Genomic DNA, 22,566 nt, shown 5'->3' on the forward strand with positions numbered 1-22,566 from the left:
TCAAAAATAATACTAAAAATATTTATAATCATGAAATCACAAGTGAAATATACCAAAACACAGTTTAGCTTGTTGTTAATCCACCTATCGTGTCAGATTTTGAAAATATGCTTTACAGCGAAAGCAATCCAAGCGTTTGTGAGTTTATCAATCACTAGACAAAACAGTAAGAACAGCTAGCCCCAAATTAGCTTGGTCACGAAAGTCAGAAAAGCAATAAAATGAATCGCTTACCTTTGATAATCTTCGGATGTTTGCACTCACGAGACTCCCAGTTACACATTAAATGTTCTTTTTTTCGATAAAGATTAGTTTTATAACCAAAAACCTCCATTTGGTTTGCGCGTTATGTTCAGAAAACCACAGGCTCGTTCCGGTCCTGAAAGGCAGACGAAAATTCTATTGGGTTCAGGTCTGGAGACTGGCTAGGCCACTCCAGGACCTTGAGATGCTTCTTACGGAGTCACTCCTTAGTTGCCCTGTGTTTTGGGTCGTTGTCATGCTGGAAGACCCAGCCACAACCCATCTTCAATGCTCTTACTGAGGGAAGGAGGATGTTGGCCAAGATCTCGCGATACATGGCCCCATCCATCCTCCCCTCAATACGGTGCAGTCGTCCTGTCCCCTTTGCAGAAAAGCATCCGCAAAGAATGATGTTTCCACCTCCATGCTTCACTGTTGGGATGGTGTTCTTGGGGTTGTACTCATCCTTCTTCTTCCTCCAAACACGGCGAGTGGAGTTTAGACCAAAAAGCTCTATTTTTGTCTCATCAGACCACATGACCTTCTCCCATTCCTCCTCTGGATCATCCAGATGGTCATTGGCAAACTTCAGACGGGCCTGGACATGCGCTGGCTTGAGCAGGGGGACCTTGCGTGCGCTGCAGGATTTTAATCCATGACGGCATAGTGTGTTACTAATGGTTTTCTTTGAGCCTGTGGTCCCAGCTCTCTTCAGGTCATTGACCAGGTCCTGCCGTGTAGTTCTGGGCTGATCCCTCACCTTCCTCATGATCATTGATGCCCCACGAGGTGAGCTCTTGCATGGAGCCCCAGACCGAGGGTGATTGACCGTCATCTTGAACTTCTTCCATTTTCTAATAATTGCGCCAACAGTTGATGCCTTCTCACCAAGCTGCTTGCCTATTGTCCTGTAGCCCATCCCAGCCTTGTGCAGGTCTACAATTTTATCCCTGATGTCCTTACACAGCTATCTGGTCTTGGCCATTGTGGAGAGGTTGGAGTCTGTTTGATTGAGTGTGTGGACAGGTGTCTTTTATACAGGTAACGAGTTCAAACAGGTGCAGTTAATACAGGTAATGAGTGGAGAACAGGAGGGCTTCTTAAAGAAAAACGAACAGGTCTGTGAGAGCCGGATTTCTTACTGGTTGGTAGGTGATCAAATACGTATGTCATGCAATAAAATGCAAATGAATTACTTAAAAATCATACAATGTGATTTTCTGGATTTTTGTTTTAGATTCCGTCTCTCACAGTTGAAGTGTACCTATGATAAAAATTACAGACCTCTACATGCTTTGTAAGTAGGAAAACCTGCAAAATCGGCAGTGTTTCAAATACTTGTTCACCCCACTGTGTGTGTGTATATATATTTTTAATTTTTTTATTTTATTTATCTAGGCAAGTCAGTTAAGAACAAATTCTTATTTACAATGACGGCCTACCCCGGCCAAACTCGGACTACTATCACGGCCAGATGTGATGCAGGGGACTCCCAATCACGTGACTCCCAATCACGGCCGGATGCAGCCTGGATATATCCTGAATTCAGGTCTAAAAATAAACTTTTTCTGTGGGCAAACATGTATAGGAAGTTTTGTTTAAATCAAAAAGGGATGCTTTCAAAAAGGGATTGAATTCAAATGGGTTTAAGCTATAGGCTCTTAAGTGATTCCTACCAATTTCTGAGAATGTAGATGGTGATTCACAGAACTCTAGACCAGGTGTGTGTGGTGTGTGCGAGCAATACGGTTTTAAAATGCATCCCTTCCCTGAACATAGAGTGACGTACTGTCAGAGAAAGCCAGTACACACCTCCTTCCCTCAGTTCCTTCAACCTCGTTTGCCATTTCTGTCTTTCATCCTTGAACATGGAGTTAGTCATCATCCTAGCCTTAGGGCTGTAGCCTCTTCCTGTGACCGTCTGTAATGATTATCATGGTGTTTTCCTGTTGTACAGTCATATCCTTGGTAGACAACATGCAGTAATTGTTGATCATTGTGTTCAATGTCCATTCTTGTACTTCTTGGTAAACAACTCGCTCTTCAATTCCTAGAATAGAAGACATTAGACCTTCTAGACCCCTCAAACTGAACTCTGGACCATGAAGGCAGTTCCATTGCATTTTTTTCATTGTTCCCTTCTAATCATGCACTGATTTAGACCTGTGACACCAGGTTGGTGCAATTAATTATCATGTAGAACAGAAAACCAGCAGGCTCCGGACCTCGTAGGGTAAGAGTTGATTATTATAGGCATCTGCACCAGTGTGTAGAGCAAGGTTCCCCAACTGTTTGCCTCCTGGCCAAATTTGGCCCACGGGTGATTTTATTTGGCCCCCCAAGTTTTCTGAACAATAATTGTATTTTTTATTGTTGGACAGAATACTGTAAAGACACCAGCTGCAAGTGATTTTGATAATCTGTTCCAAATGATTCCCACGCACAATAGAGAGATGTGATCGTATACAGATGTAATGTGATTATGTTTTAGTCAAATATTATATCTGTTTGGGCTTTTTACGGTCAATTTGCAGTCAACAAAATGTTTGTAATTAAGTTCTGGCCCCCTGACCATCCGCTCAAGAAAAAATCATCCCGCGTCTCAATCTACTTGATAATCCCTGGTGTAGAGACTGTAAGAGAGGTGAGATACCAGTTTATCAAGTGGCTTGTCCTGAATATTGTCACTGACAATTATTTTATTTTCTGACTGCTTTCATCCTCTGCTGCAGGCCTCACTTTTGGGGAAAATGATAGAGGTATTTTATTTACATTTATTGGAATGGGGACCACACACATCTGGGTGCTAATGTTTCATGTGTGAGTATGCAGGTGCATGTGCTTTTCCATCCCATTACCTCAGCTGGTGTTGGTAAGGTTAGGCAACCTTAGCACAAATGCAATGTATCCTCTCCAATTTTTGTCTGAATGCAAACTATTTATGTTTAGTCATGTTCAGTTGGTCTGACAGGGTGTTGTGACACAGGGGTTTGGGTGGGCTGGGGCAATATGACGGTGTGATGTTGGTGCTTGGTGTTTCACATGGGAAAGCTAACTGCCGCTAAACCCAGCAGTTAGATTCTTCACCACCTCCCTGCTGGCCTGGTTACAGGTGTTATCGCCCCTCCCCCTCTACCCTACCACAGTCAGAAGGGGGAGGGGTTTGTGGTGTAAGGTAACAGGTTGTGAGGATGCAGCAGAATCTGAGGCAGATTTCCCATGTGGGTCATGTTGTTTCACAGGGTTAGGTGTACATTTGATTTGTAATGGTGGAGACTTGATATTAAGTGTGAGTTGGAAACATTCCTGTTAGGTATACAATAGCATGGTTCTATAGACCTTTTAGTATTATCTACACTGAACAAAAATGTAAATGCAACATGTAACAATTTCAAAGATTTTACTGAGTTACTGTTGATATAAGGAAATCCGTCAATTTAAATAAATGAATTAGGCCCAAATCTATGGATTTCACATGACTGGGAATACAGATATGCATCTGTTGGTCACAGATACTTTAAAAGAAAGGTAGGAGCGTGGATCAGAAAACCAGTCAGTATCTGGTGTGACCTCCATTCACCTCATGCAGCGTGACATCTCCTTTTGCATAGAGTTGATCAGGCTTTTGATTGTGGCCTGTGGAACGTTGTCCCAATCCACTTCATTGGCTGTGCGAAGTTGTTGGATATTGGCAGGAACTGGAACACCCTGTCGTACACATTGATCCAGGGCATCCCGAACATGCTCAATGGGTGATCTGTCTGAGTATGCAGGCCATGGAAGAACTGGGACATTTTCAGCTTCCAGGAATTGTGTATAGATCTTGCAACATGGGGCTGTGCATTATCATGCTAAAACATGATGTGATGGTGGCAAATGAATGGCACAACAATGGGCCTCAGGATCACGGTATCTCTGTGCATTCAAATTGCCATCGATAAAATTATATTTAGTTCGTTGTCTGTAGCATATGCTTGCCCATACCATAACTCTACCACCACGATGGGGCACTCTGTTCACAACGTTGACATCAGCATATCGCCCACACGACACCATACCATCTGCCCGGTGCATTTGAATCCGGTATTCATCCGTTAAGAGCACACTTCTCCAGCGTGCCAGTGGCCATCGAAGGTGAGCATTTGCCCACTGCAGTCAGTTACAACGTCAAGACCCTGGTGAGGACGACGAGCAAGCAGATGAGCTTCCCTGAGATGGTTTCTGACAGTTTGTGCAGAACTTTTTTGCTTGTGCAAACCCACAGGTTCATCAGCTATCCGGGTGGCTGGTCTCAAATGATCCTGCAGGTGAAGAAGCCGGATGTGGAGGTCCTGGGCGTGGTCACAGATGGTCTGCGGTTGTGAGACCGGTTGGAAGTACTGCCAAATTCTCTAAAATGACTAAAATGACTTAGAGGTTGCTTATGGTAGAAAAATATACATTCAGTTCTCTGGCAACAGCTCTGGTGGACATTCCTGCAGTCAGCATGCCAATTGCACGCTCCCTCAAAACTTGAGACATCTGTGGCATGGATTTGTGTGACAAAACTGCACATTTTAGTGGCCTTTTATTGTCCCCAGCACATATGTAATGATCATACTGTTTAATCAGCTTCTTGATATGCCACCCCTGTCAGGTGGATGGATTATTTTGGCTAAGGAGAAATGCTCATTAACAGGGATGTAAACAAATTTGTGCATAACATTTGAGAAAAGTAAGCTTTTTGTGCTTATTGAAAATCATGATACATGGGACCAACACTTTACACGTTGCGTTTATATTTTTGTTCCGTATAGTTGATCTATGTTATAACTTATTATTATTATTCTCCCTCTACCTTCTCCCTGTCCCCAGACCAGACAGCCTGTGTTTGTTCAGCAGTTACAGGCAGTGTTCAGAGTGTATCACTGTAACTGGCTGGTCCCAGTTCAGAAGGGCTCAGTGGAGAGCTGTATCAAGGTGCTGTCTGACGTGGGTAAGGAGGACAACACTAACCCCCAACACTGATTATATCATCAACTAACAAAGACAACTCAAAATAATAAGTAGTTCTATGAACTACTCTGGTGTATGTATAGATTTGACAGATTTAACACTTTATTTATGTATGTTTTCAAAGAAATCCAACTTGATGTTAGTAATTTGTTGTTCTTTTGTTAGTCAAATCCCCTGATGAGGCAGGGGTATTATGATTGGGATGTACTATAAAGATGAGTGTTGTATCATACTGTCTGTAAGACCTCTACACACACATTATTTGACTTTCTTGGTGTGTGACAGCTAAAGGGCGAGCCATCGCCATCCCGGTGGATCTGGACAGCCAGGTGAACAACCTGTTTGTGAAGTCCAACAACATCGTCCAGAAGACAGCAATGTCCTGGAGAATGTCTGCCCGCAATGCTGCCCGCAGAGACTCGGTACTGACCGCTTCGCGAGACTACAGGAACATCATTGAGAGACTGCAGGTGGGTACACTGTGTTTGTGAATCCGTCCGTCCCTTTAAACTCATCCATCTGTATGGTTTACGTGTCTCTGTCATAACCCCCCCCCCCCCCCCCCCCCCCCCTTTTCCGTAGGACATAGTGTCAGCTTTAGAGGACCGTCTGCGTCCGCTGGTCCAGGCTGAGCTGTCTGTCCTAGTGGATGTGCTGCATCGGCCAGAGCTGCTCTTTCCTGAGAACACAGACTCCCGCAGGAAGTGTGAGAGTGGCGGATTCATCTGCAAGTACGTGTGTTTACATTAACAATCCCACCTCAACCCTAAACAAAGTATACAGTGCCTGGGATATTAAATGGACATGGTTAAAAAAAAAAAATAATAATATTGAAAACCAAATTAAAGAAAGGTACATTGCCAATTCTTGATGAATGTATTTATTGGTTGGAGGAATTCATCCAAGCACTTCCTTCAGCTCTGTTCAACATGATAACATAACTTGCACGGTGAAGCTGCTGCTCCAGTTTCAACTGTTCTGCCTGCGGCTATGGAACCCTGACCTGTTCACCGGACGTGTTACCTGTCCCAGACCTGCTGTTTTCAACTCTCTAGAGACAGCAGAAGTGGTAGAGATACTCTGAATGATCGGCTATGAAAAGCCAAATGACATTTACTCCTGAGGTGCTGACTTGCTGCACCCTCGACAACTACTGTGATTATTATTATTTGACCATGCTGGTCATTTATGAACATTTGAACATCTTGGCCATGTTCTGTTATAATCTCCACCCGGCACAGCCAGAAGAGGACTGGCCACCCCTCATAGCCTGGTTCCTCTCTAGGTTTCTTCCTAGGTTTTGGCCTTTCTAGGGAGTTTTTCCTAGCCACCGTGCTTCTACACCTGCGTTGCTTGCTGTTTGGGGTTTTAGGCTGGGTTTATGTACAGCACTTTGAGATATCAGCAGATGTAAGAAGGGCTATATAAATACATTTGATTTGAAGAGCAGGAAGCCACTGAAGGTGTTACGACCATATGAATAGATAGATCTGGTAGATTTATGGAAGCGGGATGTAGACCACATCTCCCAACTCTAACTCCAGGAGGATTGCTGCATTAGATTCTGACTCCATCAGTATTAACTTCAGCAGTGTACAGTCATGGTCAAAAGTTTTGAGAATGACACAAATATTAATTTTCACAAAGTCTGCTGCCTCAGTTTGTATGATGGCAATTTGCATATACTCCATAATGTTATGAAGAGTGATCAGATGAATTGCAATTAATTGCAAAGTCCCTCTTTGCCATGCAAATGAACTGAATCCCCAAACAAACATTTCCACTGCATTTCAGCCCTGCCACAATATGACCAGCTGACATGTCAGTGATTCTCTCGTCAGCACAGATATGAGTGTTGACGAGGACAAGGCTGGAGATCACTCTGTCAAGCTGATTGAGTTCGAATAACAGACTGGAAGCTTCAAAAGGAGTGTGGTGCTTGAAATTATTGTTCTTCCTCTGTCAACCATGGTTACCTGCAAGGAAACCTGTGGCGTCATCATTGCTTTGCACAAAAAGGGCTTCACAGACAAGGATATTGCTGCCAGTAAGATTGCACCTAAATCAACCATTTATCGGATCATCAAGAACTTCAAGGAGAGCAGTTCAATTGTTGTGAAGAAGGCTTCAGGGCGCCCAAGAAAGTCCAGCAACCGCCAGGACCGTCTCCTAAAGTTGATTCAGCTGCGGGATCGGGGCACCACCGGTACAGAGCTTGCTCAGGAATGGCAGCAGGCAGGTGTGAGTGCATCTGCACGCACAGTGAGGTGAAGACTTTTGGAGGATGGCCTGGTGTCAAGAAGGGCAGCAAAGAAGCCACTTCTCTCCAGGAAAAACATCAGAGACAGACTGATATTCTGCAAAAGGTACAGGGATTGGACTGCTGAGGACTGGGGTAAAGTCATTTTCTCTGATGAATCCCCTTTCCGATTGTTTGGGGCATCCAGAAAAAAGCTTGTCCGGAGAAGACAAAGTGAGCGCTACCATCAGTCCTGTGTCATGCCAACAGTAAAGCATCCTGAGACCATTCATGTGTGGGGTTGTTTCTCAGCCAAGGGAGTGGGCTCACTCACAATTTTGCCTAAGAACACAGCCATGAATAAAGAATGGTACCAACACATCCTCTGAGAGCGACTTCTCCCAACCATCCAGGAACAGTTTGGTGACAAACAATGCCTTTTCCAGCATGATGGAGCACCTTGCCATAAGGCAAAAGTGATAACTAAGAGGCTCGGGGAACAAAACATCAATATTTTGGGTCCATGGCCAGGAAACTCCCCAGACCTTAATCCCATTGAGAATTTGTGGTCAATCCTCAAGAGGCAGGTGGACAAACAAAAACCCACAAATTCTGACAAACTCCAAGCATTGATTATGCAAGAATGGGCTGCCATCAGTCAGGATGTGGCCCAGAAGTTAATTGACAGCATGCCAGGGCGAATTGCAGAGGTTTTGAAAAAGAAGGGTCAACACTGCAAATATTGACTCTTTGCATCAACTTCATGTAATTATCAATAAAAGCCTTTGACACTTATGAAATGCTTGTAATTATACTTCATTATTCCATCGTAACATCTGACAAAAATATCTAAAGACACTGAAGCAGCAAACTTTGGAAATTAATATTTGTGTCATTCTCAAAACTTTTGGCCACAACTGTATACAGCTCACTGGCCATTGTTCAGCAAGCCTACACCCAAACCTGTTTAATTCAGTTGACCACAGACCGTGTATCTGAAGTAGTAGACTCCTCTCACTAGTTCTGTAAAGAGACCTCTATCAGGAAAAAACATACAGTATGTTACGTGTACATTTTTGTATTTTTTATTTTGTCATCCAATGGTTGAAATACATGCATAGTACATTGTACCTGTAACTTGGTTCTAAACCTTGCTGATGTTTGTGATGACTTTGGGGTAGATCAATGTAGTGTCACGCCACCTATGGTCTGTCTGTGAATACAGCATCGAAGAAGAGAGATTGCATTCATTCCATTTGGTCATTATTGTTTAATCACTGTCAGCAGCAACACCAGTAGAACTACAGAAGCCCTCATTCTGACAACACTGTCTGGTGGTCATTTTTATACCTCAGTCATTACATACGATGCATTGCCTATATTTGGTGACACAGTTGTGTGAGGCCAAGGCCTTCACAAAGAGAACATTTGTGGATAAGATTATTGGTCGTGGGAAGAGTGAACCTGTTATTTATCATGTGTCTGCGTGAATTTCTATTTTCACCTGACATCGCCTGAATAGAAAAGTCCAATCAAAAGTGAATATAAACAAAATGAATAAGGTTCTACTTGCAATGACTGTGATATGTGATTAGTTTTTTCCTACAAAACTTTTTATTTTAGATTTGTTTTGGCCCATTCACCTCTTCGGAGCACAAAAATACATTTGTTTTTACAACGTTTTGTTTTTTACATGTACATTCTACACACATTTTACATGCATGGTACCTTTCTTCTTGATCAGACAGCCCTTACACAGCCTGGTGGTGTGTTGGGTCATTGTCCCATTGAAAAACAAATGGTAGTTACACAAAGGGCAAACCAGATGGGATGGCATATTGTTGCAGAATTCTGTGGCAGCCATGCTGGTTAAGTGTGCCTTGAATTCTAAATAAATCACAGACAGTGTCATCAGTAAAGCACCATCACACCTCCTTCTCCATGCTTCACGGTGGGAACCACACCTGCGGAGATCATCCATTCACCTACTCTGCGTCTCACAAAGACACGGCGGTTGGAACAAAAATCTCCAAATTGGACTCATCAGACCAAAGAACAGATTCCAGCAGTCTAATGTCCATTGCTCGTGTTTCTTGGCCCAAGCAAGTCTGTTCTTATTATTGGTGTACTTTAGTAGTGGTTTCTTTGCAGCAATTAGATCATGAAGGCCTGATTCACGCAGTCTCCTCTGAACAGTTGATGTTGAGATGTGTCTGTTACTTGAACTCTAAGGCATTTATTTGGGCTGCAATTTCTGAGGCTAGTAACTCTAATGAACTTATCCTCTACAGCAGAGGTAACTCTGGGTCTTCCTTTCCTGTGGCGGTCCTCATGGGAGCCAGTTTCATCATAGTGCTTGATGTTTTTGCGACTGCACTTGAAGAAACTTACAAAGTTCTTGATCTTTCCCGCATTGACTGACCTTCATGTCTTAAAGTAATTTGTCATTTCTCTTTGCTTATTTGAGCTCTTCTTGCCATAATATGGACTTTTACCAAATAGAGCTATCTTCTGTATACCACCCCTACCTTGTCACAACACAACTGATTGGCTCAAATGCATTAAGAAGGAAAGAAATTCCACAAATTAACTTTTAACAAGGCACACCTGTTAATTGAAATGCATTCCAGGTGACTACCTCATGAAGCTGGTTGAGAGAATGCCAAGTTTGCAAAGCTGTCATCAAGGCAAAGGGTGGCTACTTTGAAGAACTAAAATATAAAATATATTTTGATTTAACACTTTGTTGGTTACTACATGATTCCATATGTGTTTTTTCATAGTTTTGATGTCTTCACTATTATTCTACAATATAGAAAACAGTAAAATAAAGAAAAACCCTTTAATGGGTAGGTGTGTCCAAACTTTGGACTGGTACTATATACAGCACCGTTCAAAAGTTTGGGGTCACTTAGAAATGTCCTTGTTTTTTAAAGAAAATCATATTTTTTTTTGTCCATTTTAAAGTAACATCAAATTGATCAGAAGTACAGTGTAGACATTGTTAATGTTGTAAATGCCTATTGTTGCTGGAAACGGCAGATTTATTTTAATGGAATATCTACATAGGCGTACATTGGCCCATTATCAGCAATGTGTTCCAATGGCACGTTGTGTTGGCTAATCCAAGTTGATCATTTTAAAAGGCTAATTGATCATTAGAAAAACGCTTTTGAAATTATGTTAGCACAGCTGAAAACTGTTGGTCTGATTAAAGAAGCAATAAAACTGGCCTTCTTTAGACTAGTTGAGTATCTGGAGCATCAGCATTTGTGGGTTCGATTACAGGCTCAAAATGGCCAGAAACAAAGTACTTTCTCCTGAAACTCATCAGTCTATTATTGTTCTGGGAAATGATGGCTATTCCATGTGAGAAATTGCTAAGAAACTGAAGATCTCATACAATGCTGTGTACTACTCCCTTCACAGAACAGAGCAAACTGGCCCTAACCAGAATAGAAAGATGAGTGGGAGGCCCCGGTGAACAACTGAGCAAGAGGACAAGTACATTAGAGTGTCTAGTTTGAGAAACAGATGCCTCACAAGTCCTCAACTGGCAGCTTCATTAAATAGTACCCGCAAAGCACCAGTCTCAACGGCAACAGTGAAGAGGTGACTCCGGGATGCTGGCCTTGTAGGCAGAGTTCCTCTGTCCAGTGTCTGTGTTCTTTTGCCCATCTTAATCTTTTCTTTTTATTGGCCAGTCTGAGATATGGCTTTTTCTTTTCAACTCTGCCTAGAAGGCCAGCATCCCCGAGTCGCCTGTTCACTGTTGACGTTGAAACTGGTGTTTCGCAGGTACAATTTAATGAAGCTGTCATTTTTCTTATTGAACTTATTTGAATGCACTGACTGTTAAGTCGCTCTGGTTAGCAGTGTCTGCTAAATAACAAAAATATGAATGTGAATGTGTACACAACACCGCCACTCCAACATTTTGTCCCCCAAACCCACCCATCCAGTCAATCCTCTTGTGACCTCAACCCCATGATTAGTGACCCCATGGTGACCTTTGACCCTGTCTCTCCCCAGGCTGATCAAACACACCAAGCAGCTGCTGGAGGAGAATGAGGAGAGGCTGTGTATCAAAGTCCTGCAGACCCTCCGAGAGATGATGACCAAAGACCGAGGATACGGAGAGAAGGTAGACCACGAGCCAAATCACATCTTACCTTACATTCAACTGCAGCCCTGAACATCTAAAAACATCTCTTTCTTTCAATCACAGTTTGATCGATGAACAATTCTGTGTAGTGTCTAACCTCCTCTTTTTAGGTTTGCTCACATTGTAATACTCATCAACCAATGTCTGGGTGTGTTATTTATTCTGATGTGATATGGAATTATATGGGTCTATATAATGAATACACACACACAGCTTGGCCAAGCTAGACTGACCTCATGAATACTTGGCTGGGCACTAACTAACCTGCATGGCCCAATGAAAGCATCCATGTGTGAGGACAAGCATGAAGATGTACTGTAGCTCCCGATGGTCCATCTCCATATAAAAGCTATTGGTTCAGAATGGATGGAATTTCCCTCTTCAATTATACCAAACACTTTTCAATCTGTGTATAACACCTTCTAATATGGAACGCCATTTTGGTCTTTGCGTGTCAAAAATATACACGTCAAATAACACTTTGATGCGTCAATTAAACTTTTAATTTGACACTACAAATAACAAAATTCTATAGACCCTTTTCCAGTATGCGACACACAGATGCGTGCGACTCTTGGCATCATTAAGAAAGCCAACACCATCTGCGCCCAGTCAACAGCCTAGATTTAAATTTGTATTACTTCTAAACAAAATAAAACATTTGGTTTCTCATACGCTTACAATTATGTTTGTTTTGATTCTTGCTTGAATAGTCACTAAGATTATATTTCATTGTGATCTTTGTAAAATACATATTTTGGATGCAGCAGTTGTTGGCTACAATGCTATCGCTAATTGATATAGGCTGTGCAAGCCAAGCACCACCACTATGATCAGTAGCACTGTCCAAGCTGCTGTAAAAAAATATGTTTGTAATACTGCTTTGGTAATAAAGCATTATTTCTTTGACCGAATGGAAAACGTCTGTGTGAGCATTTGAAATAAGATCAGGATCAAACGAGCAGGATCAGAAATGTTAGATACAGATGTTATTAGCATCCTCTCGGGGTTAGCTAGCTAACGTTAGCTTGTTTACCTAGTTAGCACCAATGCCTGAAACAGCCTGAAAACAATGACCAGCAGAAACTGCAGTTATTTTCAATAATAGCTAGGCAGCCACTTGTGTTCCTTTTGAAATAAAATTTCAGTTCATGAAAATAACTAGCTCGCTAGCTATTTGTACATCCCTTTCAATCCCACTAGAGTCGTTAGACACACCGGTGCGTCAATCTAAGTTACATAACAAAATCATTTTAAGAACATCCGCCTGTGTTGCACTTCCGTATCTGCAGTGAAAGGTGGCAGAGCTAGAGCGGGGTTTGTCAGACCATGAGACATCCCTATAATAGGTTTTCTAACGAAAATGTCTGTAGCGTCCGAACGGTTTGACCGAACACGATGGTGTTGTCCGTTTTGCTCTTTGACCCCCACAAATGTTAGGAGACTCGTCTGAAGTCAGTACAGTCGATGTGCCAATTTCTGTTTAGTAGTGTCCGAACCGTTTGGGCTACAAACTAATGGGACCCCGCTGTGGAAAGGGGAGATTCTCACGATGGTGTTCTCCATTTTGCTATACGACCCTCACAAGTGTCACGGGACTCGTCTGAAGGTACCCGGTACTGGTATAAAAAAAAAAACGAATTGAAGTAATGAAGTTAGTTTTGTGCCTACCCCAAAAAAGGGGTTAAATATGTGTTAAAAAATATATACAGAACCAGTCAAAAGTTTGGACACCTACTCATTCAAGGATTTTTCTTTATTTTTACTATTTTCTACATTGTAGAATAATAGTGAAGACATCAACACTATGAAATAACACATAGAATCATGTAGTAACCCAAAAAGTGTTAAGCAAATCGAAATATATTTTACATTTCAGGTTCTTCACTGTAGCCACCCTTTGCCTTGATGACAGCTTTGCACACTCTTGGCATTCTCTCAACCAGCTTCATGAGGTAGCCACCTGGAATGCATTTCAATTAACAGGTGTGCCTTGTTAATTTGTGAAATTTCTTTCCTTAATGCATTTGAGCCAATCAGTTGTGTTGTAACAAGGTAGGGGTGTTCTACAGAAGATGGCCCTATTTGGTTAAAGACCAAGTCCATATTATGTCAAGAACAGCTCAAATAAACAGAGAATCATTACTTTAAGAGATGATGGTCAGTCAATCCGGGAAAATTTCAAGAACTCAAGAAAATTTCTTCAAGTGCAGTTGCAAAAACCATCAAGCAAGCAAGCAAGCGCTATGATGAAACTGGCTCTCATGAGGACCGCCACAGGAAAGGAGGACCCAGAGTTACCTCTGCTGCAGAGGAAAAGTTCATTAGAGTTAACTGCACCTCCGATTGCAGCCCAAATAAAAAGTAACAGACACATCTCAACATCAACTGTTCAGAGGAGACTGCGTAAATCAGGCCTTCATGTTAGAATTGCTGCAAAGAAACCACTAGTAAAGGACACCAATAAGAAGAGGAGACTTGCTTTGGCCAAGAAACACGAGCAATGGACATTAGACAAGTGGAAATCTGTCCTTTGGTCTGATGAGTCCAATTTGGATATTTTTGGTTCCAAACGCCAAGTCTTTGTGAGACGCAGAGTAGGTGAACGAATGATCTCCACATGTGTGGTTCCCACCGTGAAGCATGGAGGAGGAGGTGTGATGGTGTGGGGGTGCCTTGCTGGTGATAATGTCAGTGATTTATTTAGAATTCAAGGCACACTTAACCAGCATGGCTACCACAGTATTCTGCAGTGATACACCATCCCATCTGGTTTGCGCTTAGTCCCACTATCATTTGTTTTTCAACAGGACAATGACCCAACACACCTCCAGGCTGAGTAAGGGCTATTTGACCAAGGAGAGTGATGGAGTGTTGCGTCAGATGACCTGGCCTCCACAATCACCCGACCTCAACCCAACTCAACTCAACTCGGCAGCCGAGCGGAAATGGAGGAAAACTCGCCTCCCTGCGGACCTGGCATCCTTTCACTCCCTCCTCTCTACATTCTCCTCTTCTGTCTCTGCTGCTAAAGCCAATTTCTACCACTCTAAATTCCAAGCATCTGCCTCTAACCCTAGGAAGCTCTTTGCCACCTTCTCCTCCCTCCTGAATCCTCCTCCCCCCTCCTCCCTCTCTGCTGATGACTTCGTCAACCATTTTGAAAAGAAGGTCGACGACATCCGATCCTCGTTTGCTAAGTCAAACGACACCGCTGGTTCTGCTCACACTGCCCTACCCTGTGCTTTGACCTCTTTCTCCCCTCTCTCTCCAGATGAAATCTCGCGTCTTGTGACGGCCGGCCGCCCAACAACCTGCCCGCTTGACCCTATCCCCTCCTCTCTTCTCCAGACCATTTCCGGAGACCTTCTCCCTTACCTCACCTCGCTCATCAACTCATCCTTGACCGCTGGCTACGTCCCTTCCGTCTTCAAGAGAGCGAGAGTTGCACCCCTTCTGAAAAAACCTACACTCGATCCCTCCGATGTCAACAACTACAGACCAGTATCCCTTCTTTCTTTTCTCTCCAAAACTCTTGAATGTGCCGTCCTTGGCCAGCTCTCCTGCTATCTCTCTCAGAATGACCTTCTTGATCCAAATCAGTCAGGTTTCAAGACTAGTCATTCAACTGAGACTGCTCTTCTCTGTGTCACGGAGGCGCTCCGCACTGCTAAAGCTAACTCTCTCTCCTCTGCTCTCATCCTTCTAGACCTATCGGCTGCCTTTGATACTGTGAACCATCAGATCCTCCTCTCCACCCTCTCCGAGCTGGGCATCTCCAGCGCGGCCCACGCTTGGATTGCGTCCTACCTGACAGGTCGCTCCTACCAGGTGGCGTGGCGAGAATCTGTCTCCGCACCACGTGCTCTCTCCACTGGTGTCCCCCAGGGCTCTGTTCTAGGCCCTCTCCTATTCTCGCTATACACCAAGTCACTTGGCTCTGTCATATCCTCACATGGTCTCTCCTATCATTGCTATGCAGACGACACACAATTAATCTTCTCCTTTCCCCCTTCTGATGACCAGGTGGCGAATCGCATCTCTGCATGTCTGGCAGACATATCAGTGTGGATGACGGATCACCACCTCAAGCTGAACCTCGGCAAGACGGAGCTGCTCTTCCTCCCGGGGAAGGACTGCCCGTTCCATGATCTCGCCATCACGGTTGACAAATCCATTGTGTCCTCCTCCCAGAGTGCTAAGAACCTTGGCGTGATCCTGGACAACACCCTGTCGTTCTCAACTAACATCAAGGCGGTGACCCGTTCCTGTAGGTTCATGCTCTACAACATTCGCAGAGTACGACCCTGCCTCACGCAGGAAGCGGCGCAGGTCCTAATCCAGGCACTTGTCATCTCCCGTCTGGATTACTGCAACTCGCTGTTGGCTGGGCTCCCTGCCTGTGCCATTAAACCCCTACAACTCATCCAGAATGCCGCAGCCCGTCTGGTGTTCAACTTTCCCAAGTTCTCTCACGTCACCCCGCTCCTCCGCTCTCTCCACTGGCTTCCAGTTGAAGCTCGCATCCGCTACAAGACCATGGTGCTTGCCTACGGAGCTGTGAGGGGAACGGCACCTCCGTACCTTCAGGCTCTGATCAGGCCCTACACCCAAACAAGGGCACTGCGTTCATCCACCTCTGGCCTGCTCGCCTCCCTACCTCTGAGGAAGTACAGTTCCCGCTCAGCCCAGTCAAAACTGTTCGCTGCTCTGGCACCCCAATGGTGGAACAAACTCCCTCACGACGCCAGGTCAGCGGAGTCAATCACCACCTTCCGGAGACACCTGAAACCCCACCTCTTTAAGGAATACCTAGGATAGGATAAAGTAATCCTTCTAACCCCCCCCCCCCCCCCCCCTAAAAGATTTAGATGCACTATTGTAAAGTGGTTGTTCCACTGGATATCATAAGGTGAATGCACCAATTTGTAAGTCTCTCTGGATAAGAGCGTCTGCTAAATGACTTAAATGTAATGTAAATGTAACCCAATTGATATGGTTTGGGATGAGTTGGACCACAGAGTGAAGACAAAGCTGTTCAGCATATGTAGGAACTCCTTCAAGACTATTGGAAAAGCATTCCATATGCAGCTGGTTGAGGGAATGCCAAGAGTGTGCAGAGCTGTCATCAAGGCAAAGGGTGGCTACTTTGAAGAATCTAAAATATATTTTGATTTGTTAATCACTTTTTTGGTTACTACATGATTCCATGTGTGTTATTTCATAGTTTTATTCTTTATTCATTATTCTACAATGTAGAAAATAGTGAAAATAAAGAAAAACCCTTGAATGAGTAGGTGTGTCCAAACTTTTGACTGGTACTCTCTATATATATATTTCCTTAGTATAATTCCTAGATTTAGGACACTTCAAAACCTATTTTTTTATGATACATTTTTTGACTCTCCTTTTTGCCTTTTATGACTGTTATGCAATCCGTGTATATGGGCTTTAGTAGTAACAGCCAAAATCAATATTTTATCAAAACATTTATTTTATACCTAATAGGGGTCCAAAAAATCATACATAGTATGACCATCTTGAAACAATTCCATATGTCAGCTTAGCACCAGCATCATAGCATATGTATCGGTGAATCGCTGTGACATATGAAATAGGAGTGATAATAACTGTGTAAAAAAGTAATGAAAGTGTTAAGTGAATTGCAGTCCTATCCAGGTCCACAAGCTTATTTGACTCGTCAAATAGTATTATTTTGAAATTAATTTAACCCTTATTTTACCAGGTACGTTGACAGAACACATTCTCATGCACAGCAACGACCTGGGGAATAGTTACAGGGAAGCTGGTGATGATTAGATGACCGTGATGGTATGAGGGCCTCTACTAGATCTTTAGTGACCACAGAGAGTCAGGACACCTGTTTAACGTCCCATCCCGAAAGGCAGCACCCTACACAGGGCAATGTCCCCAATCACTGCCCTGGGGCATTGGGATATTTTTTTTTAGACCAGAGGAAACGGTGTATTTTCTAAAGTATTACATGTTTGCTAAGATACACATGACATGAGTGCTTTGAAGACCGTATTTATCTGTTGTCTGAATAAAGTTGATATATGTTCCCTTATGTTGTGGTGTTCACAATGGTACAGCAGCAGCCTGTGTCCTCCCTATGCTAACCAATCTAACCCTCCTCTCTTCTCTTTCAGCTCAGGTCCTTTAATGATGAGATGGATATGCCGGAGGTTGTTCCTCTTTTTCTTCTACTTCTCTCTCCCTCTTTCACTTGTTCTGTCAATGTGCCTTTTCCTCTTAAATGTAGGTCTGTGGTTGTGTCTGTATGTGGTGGTGATGCGTGTCTGTAGGTAGTACGCCTGGGCTTGTAGTGGTAGTTCTGGTTTGCTTTTTCTCTCACCCGCTCTCTCTCACCCTCCCATTCAGTAAGTAAAGCTAAGTGTGTGTGTGCATTAGCCAATAGTGTTATGCTGTTCCAGAGTCCCATGCTGGTAGGGCAGGCTGTCGGTGTGTTTGGACATACCCAGTCTCTCTAAGGCACATTTTGATGGCGGTGGAGGCCACAAAAAATCTGAACTTATCATGAGGGTCCTCAGTTGCTCACGAGTCTGCGTACCCACATGCAATTTGTGCAATTATACACATTTTAGAGAACACGTTGCAGTTTTAAAGCAAGTTTGCGGCAATTCTACACATTTTGCCATGGGGCAGAGAAAAGATTTTGCCATATTATAACACATTTTATGCATTTATACAAATGTCCTGCAATTCTACACATTTTGCCATACGGTGGAGAGAAATGTTTGCAGTTTTTAATGTGATATCTGAGTGGGACTGACTAACAAAACGAATGGAGGGGCCCCCCACTCTTTTAATTCAACCATGATTACTAATTTTAGAGAAATGTTTTGCTGACATGGGCTGATTGAGTGACTATCAGTGACTGACATAAGAGAGAAACTGCTGGTGCGCCACCACATTTTGAAGTTGCACCTTGTGTGTTCTACTATTCTAACTCACGACAGTAGGTTGACTTGTTTTAATGTATTTTTTATAGGGCCTTCAAAAGGGCTGTGGAATGTGTGTACATGGTTCCTTTAGGAACATCCCTCCCTATTTCACCAGAAGGATGAAGGGAGCTTTCAGGAGGAGCTTTAGTCAATGCTACTGCAACAGGACCAGGAGTATTCCTAGTCAGGAAGAAATGTGCAGTGAAATGTTGTTTTACAGGATCAGCCATAGTAGTACGGCGCTCCTGGAGAAAATGACAGTTAAGTGCCTTGTTCAACGACACAAATCAACAGATTTTTCACCTTGACTACTTGGGTATTTGAACCAGCAACCTTTCAGGTACTGGCCCAACGCTCTAAACGCTAGGCTACCTGCTGTCATAAGGGGAGAGTATAATATAACTTCTGATACTGTCTGTTTGACCTATAACATGAATTTTGGACCAGTAATGTTGGCTTCTCATATGTGTGCCATTTATTTACCTTCTCTTCTTTTCACAATTTCCTGATTTTAAGTTTTCCTTTCTCTCCATTCTCTACCTTTTCAGTGTCTTCCTCATTCTACGTGAGGTCTGGGCTTTCCCCAGGATGTCAGTAGGGGGCACTGTGACGGTATATCTAGGAAGGTGTGTGCGTGTGCTGCTGTGTCCTAGTTTTCCCTGCCTGCAAGTTGCACGATTCCTGGGCCGCTGCCAGCTCTGGGGTGATGGTTACATAACGACCGGGCCGGCTTTTTTTATTTTTCCTGGAACTCAGCCTGCCTCTCACTCCCTCTCCCTGGAACCCAGCCTGCATCTCTCTCTATACCTCTCCCTGCCTCTCTCTCCCTCTCCCTGGAACCCAGCCTGCATCTCTCTCTATACCTCTCCCTGCCTCTTTATACCTCTCGCCCTGTCTCTCTCTCCCTCTCCCTCGAACCCAGCCTGCATCTCTCTCTATGCCTCTCTCTCCCTCTCCCTCGAACCCAGCCTGCATCTCTCTCTATGCCTCTCTCTCCCTCTCCCTGGAACCCAGCCTGCATCTCTCTCTATGCCTCTCTCTCCCTCTCCCTGGAACCCAGCCTGCATCTCTCTCTATGCCTCTCGCTCCCTCTCCCTGGAACCCAGCCTGCATCTCTCTCTATGCCTCTCGCTCCCTCTCCCTCGAACCCAGCCTGCATCTCTCTCTATGCCTCTCTCTCCCTCTCCCTGGAACCCAGCCTGCCTCTCTCTATACCTCGCCCTGCCTCTCTCTCCCTGGAACCCAGCCTGCATCTCTCTCTATACCTCTCCCTGCCTCTCTCTCCCTCTCCCTGGAACCCAGCCTGCATCTCTCTCTATACCTCTCTCTCCCTGGAACCCAGCCTGCATCTCTCTCCCTGCCTCTCTCCCTCTCCCTGGAACCCAGCCTGCATCTCTCTCTCTCTCCCTCTCCCTGGAACCCAGCCTGCCTCTCTCTATACCTCTCTCTATACCTCGCCCTGACTCTCTCTCTCCCTGGAACCCAGCCTGCATCTCTATCCATATCTCTCCCTGCCTCTCTCCCTGGAACCCAGCCTGCATCTCTCTTTATACCTCTCTCTCCTTGGAACCCAGCCTGCCTCTCTATCCATACCTCTCCCTCCCTCTCTCCCTGGAACCCAGCCTGCATCTCTCTTTATACCTCTCTCTCATTGGAACCCAGCCTGCATCTCTCTCTATACCTCTCTCTCCTTGGAACCCAGCCTGCATCTCTCTTTATACCTCTCTCTCATTGGAACCCAGCCTGCATCTCTCTTTATACCTCTCTCTCCCTGGAACCCAGCCTGCATCTCTCTTTATACCTCTCTCTCATTGGAACCCAGCCTGCATCTCTCTCTATACCTCTCTCTCCTTGGAACCCAGCCTGCCTCTCTATCCATACCTCTCCCTCCCTCTCTCCCTGGAACCCAGCCTGCATCTCTCTTTATACCTCTCTCTCATTGGAACCCAGCCTGCATCTCTCTTTATACCTCTCTCTCCCTGGAACCCAGCCTGCATCTCTCTTTATACCTCTCTCTCCTTGGAACCCAGCCTGCATCTCTCTTTATACCTCTCTCTCATTGGAACCCAGCCTGCATCTCTCTTTATACCTCTCTCTCCCTGGAACCCAGCCTGCATCTCTCTTTATACCTCTCTCTCATTGGAACCCAGCCTGCATCTCTCTTTATACGTCTCTCTCTCATTGGAACCCAGCCTGCATCTCTCTCTATACCTCTTTCTCCCTGGAACCCAGCCTGCATCTCTCTCTCTACCTCTCTCTCCCTGGAACCCAGCCTGCATCTCTCTTTATACCTCTCTCTCCTTGGAACCCAGCCTGCATCTCTCTCTATACCTCTCTCTCTGCCTACCTCTCCCTGGAAACCAGCCTGCCCCTCTCCCTGGAACCCAGCCTGCGTCTCTCTCTACCTCTCTCCCCTCCCTCCACTGATGTGTGACCTTCAGAAGTAATAGCCAATAAAAGTGTGGAGGCGCTGTTGTCCCAGAGACACTGGCTTTGCCTTTGCAGGAGGGGGCTATAGGGGGTACAGGGTCGGGGGCTATAGGGGGTACAGGGTCGGGGGCTATAGGGGGTACAGGGTCGGGGGCTATAGGGGGTACAGGGTCGGGGGCTATAGGGGGTACAGGGTCGGGGGCTATAGGGGGTACAGGGTCGGGGGCTATAGGGGGTACAGGGTCGGGGGCTATAGGGGGTACAGGGTCGGGGGCTATAGGGGGTACAGGGTCGGGGGCTATAGGGGATACAGGGTCGCGGGCTATAGGGGATACAGGGTCGGGGGCTATAGGGGATACAGGGTCGGGGGCTATACGGGGTACAGGGTCGGGGGCTATAGGGGGTACAGGGTCGGGGGGTACAGGGTCGGGGGCTATAGGGGGTACAGGGTCGGGGGCTATAGGGGGTACAGGGTCGCGGGCTATAGGGGGTACAGGGTCGGGGGATACAGGGTCGGGGGCTATACGGGGTACAGGGTCGGGGGCTATAGGGGGTACAGGGTCGGGGGCTATAGGGGGTACAGGGTTGGGGGGTACAGGGTCGGGGGCTATAGGGGGTACAGGGTCGGGGGCTATAGGGGGTACAGGGTCGGGGGCTATAGGGGGTACAGGGTCGGGGGGTACAGGGTCGCTGGGCTATAGGGGGTACAGGGTCGGGGGCTATAGGGCTTACAGGGTCGGGGGCTATAGGGGGTACGGGGTCGGGGGCTACAGGGGGTACAGGGTCGGGGGCTATAGGGGGTACAGGGTCGGGGGCTATAGGGGGTACAGGGTTGGGGGGTACAGGGTCGGGGGCTATAGGGGGTACAGGGTCGGGGGCTATAGCGCGTGCATGGTCGGGGGCTATAGGGGGTACAGGGTCGGGGGCTATAGCGCGTGCATGGTCGGGGGCTATAGGGGGTACAGGGTCGGGGGCTATAGGGGGTACAGGGTCGGGGGCTATAGGGGGTGCAGGGTCGGGGGCTATAGGGCGTACAGGGTCGGGGGCTATAGGGGGTGCAGGGTCGGGGGCTATAGGGGGTGCAGGGTCGGGGGCTATAGGGGGTGCAGGGTCGGGGGCTATAGGGGGTGCAGGGTCGGGGGCTATAGGGGGTACAGGGTCGGGGGCTATAGGGCGTACAGGGTCGGGGGCTATAGGGCGTACAGGGTCGGGGGCTATAGGGCGTACAGGGTCGGGGGCTATAGGGCGTACAGGGTCGGGGGCTATAGGGCGTACAGGGTCGGGGGCTATAGGGGGTACAGGGTCGGGGGCTATAGGGGGTACAGGGTCGGGGGCTATAGGGGGTACAGGGTCGGGGGGTACAGGGTCGCTGGGCTATAGGGGGTACAGGGTCGGGGGCTATAGGGCTTACAGGGTCGGGGGCTATAGGGGGTACGGGGTCGGGGGCTACAGGGGGTACAGGGTCGGGGGCTATAGGGGGTACAGGGTCGGGGGCTATAGGGGGTACA

General features: G+C 45.8%; 1 protein-coding gene across 5 annotated transcripts in view; it reads left to right on the forward strand.

The window, feature by feature from the left end:
• The window catches only part of LOC129815445 (inositol 1,4,5-trisphosphate receptor type 1-like), a 168,299-nt gene that overhangs the window by 70,608 nt on the left and 75,125 nt on the right, over window positions 1–22,566 (forward strand). For 4 of the 5 annotated variants that reach the window (XM_055869289.1, XM_055869284.1, XM_055869285.1 and 1 more), the window contains exons 35-39: window positions 5,098–5,218; window positions 5,524–5,708; window positions 5,821–5,969; window positions 11,510–11,621; window positions 17,813–17,848. In XM_055869289.1, coding sequence (XP_055725264.1) covers window positions 5,098–5,218; window positions 5,524–5,708; window positions 5,821–5,969; window positions 11,510–11,621; window positions 17,813–17,848 — 603 coding nt within the window. The remainder of the gene's footprint in view (window positions 1–5,097; window positions 5,219–5,523; window positions 5,709–5,820; window positions 5,970–11,509; window positions 11,622–17,812; window positions 17,849–22,566) is intronic. The other variant, XM_055869287.1, reaches the window with a different exon arrangement.

The sequence above is a fragment of the Salvelinus fontinalis genome, chromosome 18, assembly GCF_029448725.1.
Source record: "Salvelinus fontinalis isolate EN_2023a chromosome 18, ASM2944872v1, whole genome shotgun sequence".
In the NCBI taxonomy this organism is placed as follows: domain Eukaryota; kingdom Metazoa; phylum Chordata; class Actinopteri; order Salmoniformes; family Salmonidae; genus Salvelinus; species Salvelinus fontinalis.